Source organism: Topomyia yanbarensis, chromosome 1 (assembly GCF_030247195.1).
Source record: "Topomyia yanbarensis strain Yona2022 chromosome 1, ASM3024719v1, whole genome shotgun sequence".
NCBI lineage: Eukaryota > Metazoa > Arthropoda > Insecta > Diptera > Culicidae > Topomyia > Topomyia yanbarensis.
This window is the reverse complement of record NC_080670.1, coordinates 38,875,820-38,891,060: the sequence shown is the minus strand read 5'-3', so window position 1 is coordinate 38,891,060 and position 15,241 is coordinate 38,875,820. Positions and strand designations below refer to the sequence as shown.

Here is a 15,241-nt window from a genome sequence, read left to right as displayed (position 1 = left end):
TAGTTTTTAGTGTTTGGATGCCACAAGGTTTTATATTGGTTAAGGAGTTACAACACCATAGATTTTTTTTAAATCGAATTTTTATTTATTGATCTAAACTGTGGTATAGAATGTTAAAAATGATATCCTTAAACATGGAATACGAAACCAATATATAAATGTTCAAATTTTCAATTCTGCCGTAAAGCCCCTTATATATATATATATATATATATATATATATATATATATATATATATATATATATATATATATATATATATATATATATATATATATATATATATATATATATATATATATATATATATATATATATATATATATATATATATATATATATATATATATATATATATATATATATATATATATATATATATATATATATATATCCCGAGTGCACTGAAAACTTTTACCGCGTTTTTCTCGAAACCACTTTTTTGGAGTGATTTTTGATCGTTTTTAAATTTCCACTGTATATTCGAAATTGATTTCTCTGGTGACGTACGCATAATTTAATTTTTTTATTGCTTTGTTTTTGCCTTTCTCATATAGAAAGGTTATGCAATCACTCAAAAAATCGCAACCTAATTCCGGCCCGGAGGGCCGTATGTCATATGCCATTCGACTCAGTTCGTCGAGATCGGAAAATGTCTGTGTGGGTATGTATGTGTGTATGTGGAAAAAATGTCACCTCTGTTTCTCAGAGATGGCTGGACCGATTAGCACAAACTTAGTCTCAAATGAAAGGTACAACCTTCCCATCGGCTGATATTGAATTTTTTGTTGATTGGACTTCTGGTTCCGGAATTACGGGTTGAAGAGTGCGACCACACAGCAAATTCCCATATGAACTGAAATGAAAAATTCTCAAAGGGGGGCGTAAGGGAAAATTTCAAAATCGAATTTGCATTTTTGATGCCAAACAACATTAAAATGCATGAAACGTTGAGATTTGATGAAATCTCGAAAAAAAATTTTTTGACTAAAATTGACTTTTTGGCCTTTCTCATATAGAAAGGTTATGCAATCACTCTAAAAATCGTCAACCTAATTCCGGCCCGGAGTACCGAATGTCATATGCCATTCGACTCAGTTCGTCGAGGTCGGAAAATGTCTGTGTGGGTATGTATGTGTGTATGTGGAAAAAAAATGTCACGGGATTAAGTTGGCTATTTTTAGAGCGATTGTATAACCTTTCTACATGAGAAAGGCAAAAACGTCAGTTTTGCTACCTTGGTACACAAAAGTGAGAAGATAGTTGACATTTCCAGCGACAGAGTATGCTGAAATATTAAATGGATGAGATTGGAAATGAGCAGCTAAAATATTATTAATTTTTGGCATTTTGGAAATTTGGATCATATTTTCCCAAATTTATCAAAAATCGATTGATAAATTTTGATGACTTTGTGGTCGCTGTTAAGTGACAGATTTTGCCAGACGTTTTTAGTTGCTCTGCCTAGACCCAGAACCTAAGGGAACTGTTACGTGAGTTGTGCGTGTTCGGCTCTGAGTGCTGAGCTTCATCACGGTACTGATGGCAAACCTGCTAGACAAAAGAGAATGAAACAGTTAGCAGTCAAAACAATAAGCGATGCATATTGAGTTACGGTTCTCACTTGAATGAATTGACAACAGTAAGACGGTTCTCTTCTGAATCACTCACTCATTGGCATCATTAGTAAGGAGAATTGAAACTGACCATCATTTAATTTACTATATAAATACGGTCATAAAGGTCCTCTTATTACAAACAACGGGCTAGTATTAACAAACAGGCGGATTCACACAAATAGTTTTGCATAAAAGAAACAGAAAGGTGGAGAAAAAATCAAGAAAGTATCGCATGCTGCCTGAATGCAATAATATTTCGTTTACCATACCAATACAAAAGAAATGGTACTCAATCTGTCTATCATTTGAATGCGCTCTCTCTCGCATGGCTTCTGTGAGAGATAGTTAACTGAAACACTATTGAATACTTTACGATGACGTTACAAATGAACTGAGTGTTCATTTTTGACAGATCGCTTGTACTGTTTACATGGACTTAGAAAAATTCTTTGCGATTTGCTTCGAGCGAATCTAGTCGTCCACAAATTTCAAAGTCCATGTAAACAGTACAAGCGAACTGTCAAGAAAAGTGAGGTTAAGTGTATCAGTAAAGAACCTAATACGAGGAAAACGGAAAAGAAATAACGGTCATTTTTGTGCAGATACGGTCACTTCATATTTCTTGAACGTTTTTTCAAAAAGACATATGGGCCGTACACAAATGACGTAGCTTTTTTCGGCGATTTTTGACCCCTCCCTCCCCCTTCGTGGCATTTGGTCACAAAATTCTAACCTCCCCCTCGTAAATAACGTAACATTTACCTACCCCCTCCCCCTCGTCCCATGCAAAGCGCCCGGGTGATGAAAAAAAAATTGCATAAGTTTTTCAATTATTTTTAACCCTCCGGAAGTCGCGCATATGGCCCACTCAACGAGCAGCCTCCGGTGCCCAAAGACGATTCGCTAGCTTTTCAGAGCAACGTGCACTCAGTGCACCAGTGCGACTGCCGGAAGGTTAATACATGTCCTTTCAAAATGTTTGACGATTTTTATCAACATTTTCATTATAACAGCAAATTGCGTGCAAAATAAGCCAATTTCATGAAAAATATAGTGTTGATAGTTTTGTTTTGAATTTTATATGTCAAGGGGAGCATGAATACAAGTTCTCTCAGTTTACAATCGTGCAGCTGCCAATGATTCTAAGAACCATACGTTCATCTAAATTACTAAATTTTGTTTAGTTGAATCCGAAGTGAAAATTTAATTCAGCTTCCAAACTAAGTCTACTAGTTAGCAACATTAGCTAACTAATGTAAATTTACCTCATGAAAAACCGCATCAAAAATAACTTGTTCGCATTTAAATAGATTTTTCTTGGGAATGAAGGATCATTAAATTATTTTCTCTAAACAATGGGTTTTAAACTTAATGCTATGTCGCACAACTTCTGACCCTACCCTCCCCCCCCCCCATCACACTTCGTGGACTTACTCTTGATGTTTTTTTACTGCTCACTGTTACTGAAATACACAAATAAATAATACTAACAGATGACAGCTCCTTACACAATTTTGGCGTTATGACGCTGTTACTCTAGTGATGTGTTTTGCAGTTAACTTCTTAGATTCCCAGAAGTCAGGAAATATTGTTTTACCACAAAATTAACCTATATTGACGTCACAGACACATTTTATCGTAGTGAAATAATCGACCAATCCTGGAATATTCCTGAACGAAATTCAAAGTAAAAATTAATGATTTTCTGGAAAGCACACCTTAGTCGGATTTTTGGCAAGTTCAAGGCTTTAAAAGTTGAATACTTGAATTTTCGCATCTGCATCATAACACATCGTAATAACCATGCCTTACGATACTGAGAAGGCAGGACAAACCCGTTTCATAGAATTGTTTCTGCGAGATTTTCAATACACTCAGATGGGCATAGTGCATCCGAGACCTGTACAGATAAGCTACTGATTTAACCGCAATCAGGCAGCCGTCGGGGTGTGTTTCGACTGTTAGCAACGCTCGGCTGTTACTCTGAGCTTGTTTATTTCTACTATATTGTCAGACACAACGGTGGCTTTTCCAGTTTTTAATCGTTCCCGTTTTTGCGGTTAACACATATAGCTTCGTTGACGCGCGTTACCATTACTCAGTCGCAGTTCACGCGCCAACGACGATACAACATGAGGAATGCTGGTGAGTTGAGGTTTTTAATATCAACGTTTCACATTTATAGACTTGTTACGAATCATTCACGTTAGTCATCAATTAACATCGAAATCTGTACTTGTTTGTTTTGCATTCACAGCGCTGCTATTCCTGCTGGTCGGGGCGAGCTTGAGTTCGGTTCGAGGACTCGTTCATAGTTCAGCCAAAGGAAGAAGGTTTATCTGCCACTACACAACCTGGTCTCGAACTAGACTGCAAGATGGAGCAGCGTACAACATCGAGGATATTCCGGGAGAGTTATGCTCCCATGTGGTATACAACTTTGTCGCAGTTGATGAGAAAACATTCGAACTGACTTCGATGCAGCCGGAATTTGATTTTGGTGAAAAGGGCTTCCAGCGATTTGCGGCATTGAAAGATAAATTTCCGAACCTGAAACTGCTGGCTGCGGTTGGAGGCTGGGGGCATGGTGGCGAGAAGTTTAGCAAAATGACCGAGTTCCGTGAAAGGCGGGCACGGTTTGTGGCTAGTGTACAGAAGTTTCTCCATAAGAACCGTTTCGATGGGTTGGAGGTGGTGTGGCTGTACCCGGGCAACTTTGAACGCGGTGGCAGTTTGAACGATAAAGACAACTTTTTCTATCTGATTCGGGAGCTGGCGAAAGCATTCAAAGATTCAGGCAAAGAATGGGAAGTTAGTGTGCAGGTTCCGGCTGACAAGTCACGGGTGGAGGTCGGTTACCAGATTGATGCGCTGTGCGAGTGAGTACACAAAATTGTTGAGCATGTATCGGTCGTTTGTGTCAAGAATTCTTTTATTTAATAACGAACTGCCGCAATAATGAAGAAGTCAGATTAAAACCTCGCTGTTCCCATTTCGTTCTTGAAGCTGTGATACGCAAACATCTTTACACTGTTATGAGATACTTTTTAACGCCGATTTGTTGTCTACTTTACAGGGCAGCTGATTTCATTCACGTCATCGGTTATGATTTACGCGGTTGGTGGAATAACTTTGCAGATGTGCACAGTCCGATGGCAGATCGCCCACACGACGAGGGGAACTTCGTAGGGCTGAACGTGCAAAGTGGAGTAGAGCAGTGGTTGCATGGAGGCTGCCCCGCAAACAAAGTTGTTTTGGGTGTGCCACTCTTCGGCAGAACGTACCTTCTATCCAGTCCGGAAGATAGCAGTGTGGGTGCACCGACAATTGGAGCTGGCTCAGCTGGGGAGTACACTAACGAAGCCGGCTATCTGGGATATTGCGAGATTTGCCAAGCGCTTCCCAATATGACCGTTCGTTGGGATGATATTGCACAGTGTCCGTTTGCGTTTAGCACCGAAGAATGGATCGGATACGAAGATGAGCGATCGCTGAGGGCTAAAATCGATTGGTCCATTAAAAATCGTCTGGCGGGAATATACGCTTTCTCGCTGGATCTAGATGACTATAGGGGTCACTGTGGGCAACCGTATCCGTTAACCCGAGTGCTACACATATACTATGAAGAAACGAAGAACGAATCTCTTGTAACGTGGCCTTGAAGATGGACCTCGGTAGGGAAAAAGTGATTTTATTTATATTGTGGATATAAGCGTACTGCTGTGACCAACAAGTGTGTCGAAAACTATTTAATTATTCTAAAAATAAATATCTAGCCAAAAGCGCCAAATGAGAAAAGAAAAAACAAAAAGTATTTTTTCCGCTTTAGCTACTGACTGGGTCCGTCTGCATATCCACAGCACTACGCCAAATGGAAGTAATCTAAGCAGCGTTTAGGGTGCCGATGTAGGGAGCTAACGATGAAACTATTTTTTTGTAATGTTCCGAGATTGGCTGCTCTAAAAAGAATATGGAAGCTCTATATATAAAATTATGCAATTATATTGTGATTATAAGTAGATATTAGCTTATTTTAGAAACAACGGTGACAAATACATGGCAATAATACAGGGGGTGTCATCCCAGTCATCCGCTATGTAGATATACAAACTTTGACAGTAGTAAACATATGATGGGTCTATTTGCTTTTAGGCTCATGTCGCCCATGTTATTGCATTGGGTTGTTTTGATTTTAACAAAGGCAAATGTTGGCTAGGCAAAAATGGTAGCCTAGCAGGAGCCTGCTATAATACCTATGATAGTGTGTAACTGGCGTGAAACACAAAGATATACACTGCGTCAACTATGCCAATGTGAGCGATTGAAAGAGTCATTGATTATAGGTTAATTAAAATTTTATACTAATCATCTACAGAAACGTAGCGAAAGAAATTGAACGTTAATAACTCCCGTTGCACGGAATGGAATGATTCAACCTCTATACGATTTGGTTGGAAACAGTAACAACAATCTTGAATTCAATAGATGGTACGTCTACTTAGGGCCATGTATAAATGATTTACGCATGGCCCTGATTTACGATAAATCGGGATCGGAAAAAGTTACATTGTAAATAATCTATCCTTTTTTGGCATTATATTATATTTTTGCCAATGTAATGAGGTAATGTTAAAATTGATTCCAACTTATCGCATTTTCTTTTTTGACAGTGCATTACACTGGTGTAGTCGGCGCAACAATCATTCAAACTTGGATGTAAAAGCAAGAAAATTTAAAGTAAATGAACACGTTATACAAATAGATTAGATTGGTCTTCTCCAATTTTTTTGACATTATTGATATTTATTAATATAAGTGATCAGTTTTAATAATGGGATCATAAATATATAAAAGTTCTATAACAGGGGCGGCGAAACACTTTACGCCCGAGTGGGTAGAAAGCATAGGGTGAGGGGTCCATTAGTAAGGATTGTTTCCCTTTTCGCAATGCACACACTTACATTACATTCACATTAAATCACGTTCATTTATGAAAATGGAATTGTGGTACATCGACGTTTTCAAATGTGTGTAGTGCGAGATACATGCGTTGTGCATCTAAATTTTTTGAAATGGTTCAAAATTTCGAGTGGGTAATTACCCAATCGGTTATTTTCGAGTGGGTAGTACTATCCACGCTTTCCGCCGGCCCTGTCTATAACACATTTAAACTGAACTCAGCACCCTAAAATTAGTTATACTTGTGATTTTTAACCAAATTAAGCAACATTTTCGGTTTTGTCCAAATTGTGTTCAAAGACCCGCCACTGTGCACCAGAGGACATATCGTCGCTGTTGTGCTATCTTATGACAAACGCCATTTTGGGGTAAACTGAGTTAGATATGCCACATTACTTGTTTGAAAAATCTCTACAAAGTGGCGTTTTCAGAATTTTGAAATTCTACTTGGTTACTTAGATATAGCGAGAAACATGATGAGAAATTGTGAGTTTTTTGCTTTAAATCACTGTATCTAGGGATTTGCTTAATTTATATTGAAGTTTTAGACGTTTTTATGTGTGAAAATGTCTGAGGAACACAATGGCATAAACATTTTCAAAAGAAAATTACACGAGTTGTGAGAAAAACACAGTTTTAGTTTTAAACTGGAAATAAAGCATATTTGGCAACAATGTAATCAAAAATAATATTTTTTTCTAGATTCCCTGACTCATTTCCTTCAAAATGCATTTCACCGATTGTTTATAGACCATATGAACGCAAAGATATGAATAAAAGTTAAAAATTTATGATTTGTTTCTATGGAAAATTTTCCATGCACGATTATGACACGTCATACAAATTTTGTCATCAATACACGCCTATGACACGTGTGAGTGCGACTTTTGTTTACATTCATAGTAAAAACTCGCAACATAGTCAACCGATCTTCGTAATATTTGAGAGATTAGTGCAGAATAGATAGAAGCATCAATTGTCTTCTTTGGATTGTTTATACCATTTATAAGTTTCAAGATATTCAATCTCAAACTTTAAAAATCGTTTTTCTCGAAATGTGCTAAATGACGCTTGTCATAAGATAACACAACAGCGACGATATGAAACTTTGTGCGTAAAGAGCACAAAACCAATTTGTGTTCTGTTCCAGTTCTAGCTAATTCCTGTCACTAAGTTAGTGTCGGATTCTGATGAGAGGAACTCAAAACGCCTCTCCAATAACTAATTTAAGTGTTAAAAACTTGAGTTCAGGTTGCGGATTAGGTTCAGTGTACTTTGTTTCCAAGGGTGAGGTTAGAATTTTGTGACGAAATTCCACAAGGATTAAGTTCTTTTCAGGCTGGAAATGTACTATGCGCTACTTCCGAGAGGCACTACACTACACCCAAACTTGGCCGCAATACCTATAAGGTAATAAGAAAATATGCCCTAATAACAAGACGGTTAATACTAAAACGGTCCCAACAAAAAAATTCCCTAGAGAGCAATATCAACACATTCAAAGCATCTCTGGGTCGCACTCATGTTTCATCAATTCTCATGCAATAAATATTAACGTGTCGGATTGTCTAGAAGTGTGTGGCATTTCGCTTGTCATTGTATTGCGCATCAAGCAAAGCGATCACAATGTGGATAAAGATGGGCTTCGATTTCCTTTACACGACACATTTCGTATTTGAAGATCGGCTCACATTCGGCCAGCTTCAAAGTACAGTCAGAAAAAAACTGAGGTATTTCGGTCGGCCGGCTAAATTGAAATTTCTTTTCTATCAATGACGTCAACAGCAAGGTAGTGACTTCTCAAAACATGAACAGTCCTTCCCGTCATGTACGGGAAGCAAGACCTATGGTTTGGACCCACGTATCCGAACCGAGGATCCGGATCAAGACATTTGTCTGGGTCTAAGCTCCAAGTCTGGATCTAAGCTCCAAGTCGGAATCAGGCCCGGACCTGGTAAGGTCCGGATATTGTATCTTTCGATGACTAATAATTAATCGAACGAGGTCGTGGAATTAATCCCTGTCCTACAGCGGAATTACATACGCAGCAAAAAATACAAAAATTAACTTAAGCATATTCCATAATATCGCAGAAAAACTATTCGTGTAATTATGTTTCACGAATAAACTTATGCTAAATATCATGCACATAAAATGAACTTTGAAAATTATGCAAATCTGTATGTTCCTATGGAAATTTACAATATTCTGCTGGAGACTATTCATTCAACTTACAGCGAACATATCTTATTTTTTACACGATTTTATACGAAACGGTGTTGAGCAGAGAGAAAACTAACTGCATTATACACACATGCATGAGCCACAGCTGAATGCGCTTGGATCGTTCACGCTCAAGCGAAACTTATGTACGCCACTTTGCAGTCACGTTGTTATGAGTCGCTTTAACTCAGTCCGTATGGGGGTGTCTTTGGCGAGCCAATGATTGTCGGTTCGAATCTTGGTATTGATTAACGGGAATTCTTTTTTGGTGTCGATATGATCACCAACACATACGTATGTTATTTATAGCAACTTTGTGGCCAATGTAAAATTACTGACACGCATAATTTTACACTATTGATCGCATTCCCTTTATGTGCAGTATAGTTAGCAGAATTTTACAGGATTTTTATCTGCGATCATTACATGTGTGTGTGTGTGTGTGTGTTAACCATTCTAACTCCCACTAGCTGGTAGTGATTTACAGAAAAAAGATGTTTGCATGTATTTTAATATATACATGCAAATAACTTGGTTCAAGGATTTAGGTAGGTGTTAGCTCAATTGACTTTCCGATGACCCATTTCGTGTACAGCGCCAGACATGTTCCGAGGTCATCGTTCCATCAACCAGCCCCGCCTTACTGTAATGTTTGTATCAAATGGATTATAACATTACAATAGGACTTTCGATTCCTTACATGAGATAAGAAATCGACGCGTATTTAGTGTATTTATTTGATTTTTGTATATATAAATTAGAATATGTCTGTAGAAAAATATACCAGTTTTTCTATTTCCTTCCTCATCTCCTACTTACGCGAGTGACTGATACTTGCTTATCAATTTTTCGTCCCATTCCAAACCTTCTCCAGATATCCTCAAAATCTCTAGCTTCTTTCTCACGCATCAAACAGCCCGAGCAATCCTTTCTCTTTCTCACGTTTGCAAGTACAGCGCAATTTATCAACAGTAGTATGCATGCAGCAGATACAGAAGACTAGTCCAGGACTATCGCAAGCTGCACTGCTCCGTCCATGTCCCCCACCCATGCAGAGCATTAATCAGTTTGGCACCTATATACTGTGTTTTGCCAAACTGATCAAACCAATTGGGATATCTGGCGTTTGAAGTACGCACATTACGGGCCTTTACACGCGCAATAAAAGTGTCATTACTAAGTAGTGTCATTACTAGAATTGTATGGGAATTCCGTCATTACTCACCTTACACGATCATTAAAAGTGACATTACTGCTCAGTAAGGACACTACTAGCGCCTCGTGTGGGGTGCCCTATTGAGATTTCGCATTTCAGTACTATCGCCCTCTTCTTAATCCCAGAAGCGGTTCGTTTGCTTCCCAAGTTAACGTCAGAATGGCACAATACCAACGCAGCTGGTTAAGTTGGAAAGTCCAAGGACGCCCCACAAGAGCGAAAAAACAGAGAAAACTATACAAACCGCGATAATCCCAATACAGTTCTCTGCATCTACTATGCATACGCACTTTTCAGTCGGTTCGTCCATCTCGATTTCGCAATAGCTCTTCTCATTCTCTCAGCCGCTGCAACAGCATTTATACGAAAGTGCAGAGTGACGAATGCGGAGGTATATTCTCTCGCCCCACTTGTATGCTCAACTGAAGCTGCTTCTGCGGGGATGCAAAAACCTTCGGAAAACGCTTCGTGAATCCGTTTCCTCCAGTGTATGATGATCGACTGTCCGACGGTCCTTTTGAACACTTTCCGGCGAATAAACGCGTACTATACGACCCGAAAACCAGCAATTTATGGGAGAATTTTCACTTCACACACGATGAAGCAAACCTCCGCGGCGGTTCTATAGGTTAGTTTACATTCCGGATACAAAAACACTTCTCTTTTTATCTGCGATCATTACATATCCCGAAAATCGATTCTTTTAAAATTTTAACAAATAGTTTGAAATTTTATGCATTCGCATTATGCGAAACATGGTTTTCTGCAGAAAAAGATCTCAATTTTCATAAGTGCATTCCGTATTTCCTGGAGAAAATATGGAAATTTTTGTGTGTCATATCTCTAAGATCATACAAGCTTACCTTAGTTTAGATCCCCTCGCATCGCTCCATTCCTGGTAATGAGGTGGTGGACTATAGCTAAGACGTGTGCTTTAGAAGATGGCATTTACGAAAGACTAAACTGTTTCAATGAATTTTTCAATATCTCTTATCAGAGAACGCTAGAAAGTTAACAGACATCGTGGAGCAATGGAGAGTTGGGACGATGGATATATTCTATCATCCCGATTGTATCAACGAAACCTTGGTTTAGAGGAATGTTTGTGGGACACGTATTCAACATCAAACTTTTTAGAATTTGTAACATTCACTGTTAATGCAATGGACAATGGCAACAATGTGGAAACTCTCTACATAGACTTTATTAAAACATTCGACCGTCTTGACATACCTTTATTACTCTTCAAACTGCGAAAATATGGCATGGAAAATAAACTCTTGAAATGGCTCGAAACATATTCAACGAAACGCGAACAAACAGTTCGATTTCAGAATATACTCTCTGAATCAATTCGTGTCACCTCTGGCGTTACCCAGGGTTCCCACTTACACCCTCTTCTTTTTATTTTGTACGTAAATGACATTACCTTTATACTCAAACACCTAAAAGAGCTTTAATATGCAGACGACATGAGACTTTTCATGGAAATAAGAAATGTTAAAGACGCTGAAGTATTCCAAAACGAAATCAACCTATTCCAGCAAAAGTCTACTCCAACTTAACGTAAAAAAATGGAACACAATAACCTTCAGCAGAAAAACCTCAAATATCGCCATAGACATACACTTAGGAAACCAACTAGTAGAAAAATACAAAATTGTACGAGACTTAGGCGTAACCTTAGACTCCAAGCTCACATTTGTGGAACATTACAATACAATAATAAATAAAACAACTTGTATGCTGTGCTTTATTAAACGCTTCAGCTATAATTTTGAAGATCCCTACACAATTAATGTCAGGCCAATTTTGGAATATTGCAGCGTAGTATGGAACCCATACACTGTCCTGTACGAAGAACGCATCGAATCAGTCCAAAAACAATTTCTTTTGTACGCACTTCGTAAACTAAACTGGACGACATTTCTTCTTCCATTGTATAAAGCAATGCTCATTAACATACAAACACTCAAAGAACGCTGCTAATTTACCATGCTTTGCTTTATCAACGACATTATTTCTCAACGTGTACAATCCGCATCATTACTTTCGCAAATAAAATTTTATGTGCCTAGCCGTCAACTAAGAACTCGTAATTTATTCCAGGAACAATATTTTAGGACAAACTTTGCTAAAAATAGCTCCATCAATAGAATGATGCGTCATTATAATAAAAATTGTGCAATAATCGACCTTTCCATGTCCAGAAAACAAATTAAATTTGAACTTAATCGTAGAAATAGTGTATAGTATACAAGCAAATATTGTAATACCATTCTATGTAGTCTACATATGCTTGACGAAAATAAATAAATAAATAAATGAAATGTCTCATGGATTCCCTAACTGAAAATATCGGTTGTAAAAAATCGATTTTTCAAACTGAGCAAATCGCATTCGCATCCAGGTATCTGCTACGCCGCCATGATTTTAATGCCAAGATCTAAAACGTCGCGTTAAGGTCGATCCACAATAAACATAATCGATTTCATTTGACACAACTTTGTGATGTCTCAGTTTCTTGGTATTTGTTGGTATCATGGTGAAAAGTTTTTGTTATTCGCCGACATGTCCAAAATAGAGTCTGTGGTATAATAGAGTCCCGTACAGAGGAATGCGCAACTCTGCCTAAAATTATGCCCACTTTTTTGTTCCTGGCACCCACAGTTTTTGCTGTAACTTTGGGTGACTTCAACCGAGTTACACAGTGAAATGAATTGAAAACCTACTGTTTCGTGGTTTATAGCACTTTATTCATGATACTATTCCATGTAATTTATTTTACATTGTTACAAAAAGTATAATAAACTAAATACAGTGTCTTATTTAGGCGATTGAAATATTCTGCCATGATATTATTTTTCTCAACACTAATACTTTTCTTGTATGTTTTCCGAAAGAAGAATGTTTGTTTACTTTGCACGATAGGTAGATATCTGACTGTTCGATAGGTAGATTTGGCTTCACTCTGCGTGATCCTTTATAACATAAACAACGCCGTTGGTCCAAAACAACACTTTTCTTCATTTTGCGGTCCAATATTTTCACATTTCAACAAACAACTTAAGATCGAGTAATATCGCACGGTGTATGACTAGTGCAGATCGGGCTTCTAGCAAAACGAGTAGAACAATCTGAACTGTCAGTGGGGCCCGTAATCTGTGTGCCCGCTGAGATGTTGACTTATGTCAGTTCAATGCAAACGGGATAGTGATGCCATATACGTGTTCGCATCGATATCGCCCATTCCTGCATAATGAAAAAAACCTAGCAACCCTATACCAACATATGAAGTTTGACAGCGAGCTACATATATGGGGCGTTATAGCTAAAAAGCCCCAAACAAGCAATTCTAGAGAAAATTCAGAATAGGACGCAAGCAACAATGAGAAACTCTCTTTGGGGTCTTTCTCTTCAAAGAGAATAGTGAAAGAGACGCAGAGTGAAAATCAGTCAAAACGGCAACACTCCCTTTACGATGATTTCAACACTAGAATTTGGCAACCGTTTCCAAAGGCAGCACTTTAAATGACTCCTATTATATTTTGAAAACAAACCTTTTGTCGATCGTTGGATTTGTTTATCAAACGATGTGCATTTTAAAACAAAGAGATGAAATAATTCTAAAGCTTGTTTTTACTCATACATAGACTCTAGAATGCACCTTACAATCACGATTGCACTAAATTCTGACGAAAATTCAAATTTCTTTTTTGATAGATTTACAATACTTATCTCCTCCAACTCAGGCATGAGTAATGTTTATTTACATTGCACGATTGGTCTGCTCAATAAGGTATTTTTGGCTTCACACTATTCGTCTCTTTCCCTATTCTCTTTGTTTCTCTTCTGTTAATTACTCGGTCGTTTCAATATTTACTAATCAACTCTTTGCATAATATTCCAGTACAAACCATCGGCTTTCGATATGTACTGGTAAATTAATACAAACTGTTATAGTGGCGTCGTAATAATCGAAAGAAAAAGTAAACAAAGAGAGGCTATCAATGCTACTCACGTCCTAAAAACGCTCAATGTTACTACTACTCATAAAAATATCTCTTAATGAGCCCCTTAATATTAATTAAATTCAATCACTCCTCCTAGTATATCGAACGGTATTCCTACTTTTAAGATGGTTGTAAAATTGTTCCCCGGTAGAGCTGAGTCCACGAAATGGCTCCCCGTCAGAATCATTCAATACAATTGCAGAAGAGACGGACAATGTAACTCACTAGACACTGTTTAAAGCCGATTGCAGCAGGCTGTGCATGTTCGCAGCTGTGACCAGGTTTGTGTTATCCCGAAGGCCACGAACGTTTGTACGTTTGGAGTGAGAGCTTGATTGTTTCAGTGAGTGTTAGTGTGAGTCTAATTTAGGATATAGTAAAAACGGAAAAATAACATGCCGAATGATGATAAAAAGGTGCAAAAAGATTAAGTAGAAGCGTATAAGATGACTAATATTAATTTTGGAAAACAAACTAATAGAAGGCCAACCTAAGCTGACAAGTTAGTAGAAGAAAAGAACACATATAACATGCAATCAAAACGTCAGTAAATGGTATTGAAAATTGAAATCAATTAGATTTTTGTCATACTTTGCTTATCAGGAAGGAACGATTCTCGTCCGTCGATAAATTAATCGAGGCTTAATTTATCCAATCCAATCTTCCCGATTGAATTGAATTGAATACTCGAGTTGTACACCGGATAAAGTGACCTACGAATTCTAGGAAGCATCTAAAGAGTGAAAATATATTGCGTATGAATATCAAACACGTGCCAAAACCAGGAGCCAACTCCTATAGGAATCAACACCTGTTGCGATATATTGACTCAATCACCCATTCCAAAAAGGCATTTCACAATGATTGTTTTCCACAAACCTAGAAAAGAAAAGCTCGGTTGATTTAAAACACTGATTTTATGCGATCTTTGTGCGGTTCATATACTCTACATAAGGAAAACTTCACTGACCACACCTTGTTTGAAATAATTGATAACCCAGTTCAGAACCAGATGGACTCCTGATCAGAATGAATATAGTTTTTAGACTGCTCATAATACTCACGGAATCCTAAAACCGATTGTCGTACGCCCCTCAACACCACATAATATTGTTCACATCGTCGTATTAACCTACGCACCGTAGAGATTGAACTCAAATCCTGAGAGCGACATCGAAGGATTCTGCCAACTGATCTCGCGAGAGCGTCC

At 37.9% G+C, this 15,241-nt stretch overlaps 1 protein-coding gene across 1 annotated transcript; it reads left to right on the top strand.

The window, feature by feature from the left end:
* Nucleotides 1-3,606: 3,606 nt before the first annotated feature.
* LOC131677396 (endochitinase-like) lies at nucleotides 3,607-12,258 on the top strand. Its single transcript, XM_058957196.1, has 3 exons — nucleotides 3,607-3,765; nucleotides 3,878-4,499; nucleotides 4,697-12,258. The coding sequence occupies exons 1-3, from the start codon at nucleotides 3,753-3,755 to the stop codon at nucleotides 5,280-5,282; spliced, it is 1,221 nt and encodes a 406-aa protein (XP_058813179.1). The 5' UTR covers nucleotides 3,607-3,752; the 3' UTR covers nucleotides 5,283-12,258.
* Nucleotides 12,259-15,241: the final 2,983 nt, after the last annotated feature.

Bases quoted from the DNA above. Each gene is read 5' to 3' on its own strand.
- LOC131677396 (XM_058957196.1), top strand. The intron at 4,500-4,696 runs GTGAGTACACAA...TCTACTTTACAG, and splicing joins CAGATTGATGCGCTGTGCGA to GGCAGCTGATTTCATTCACG.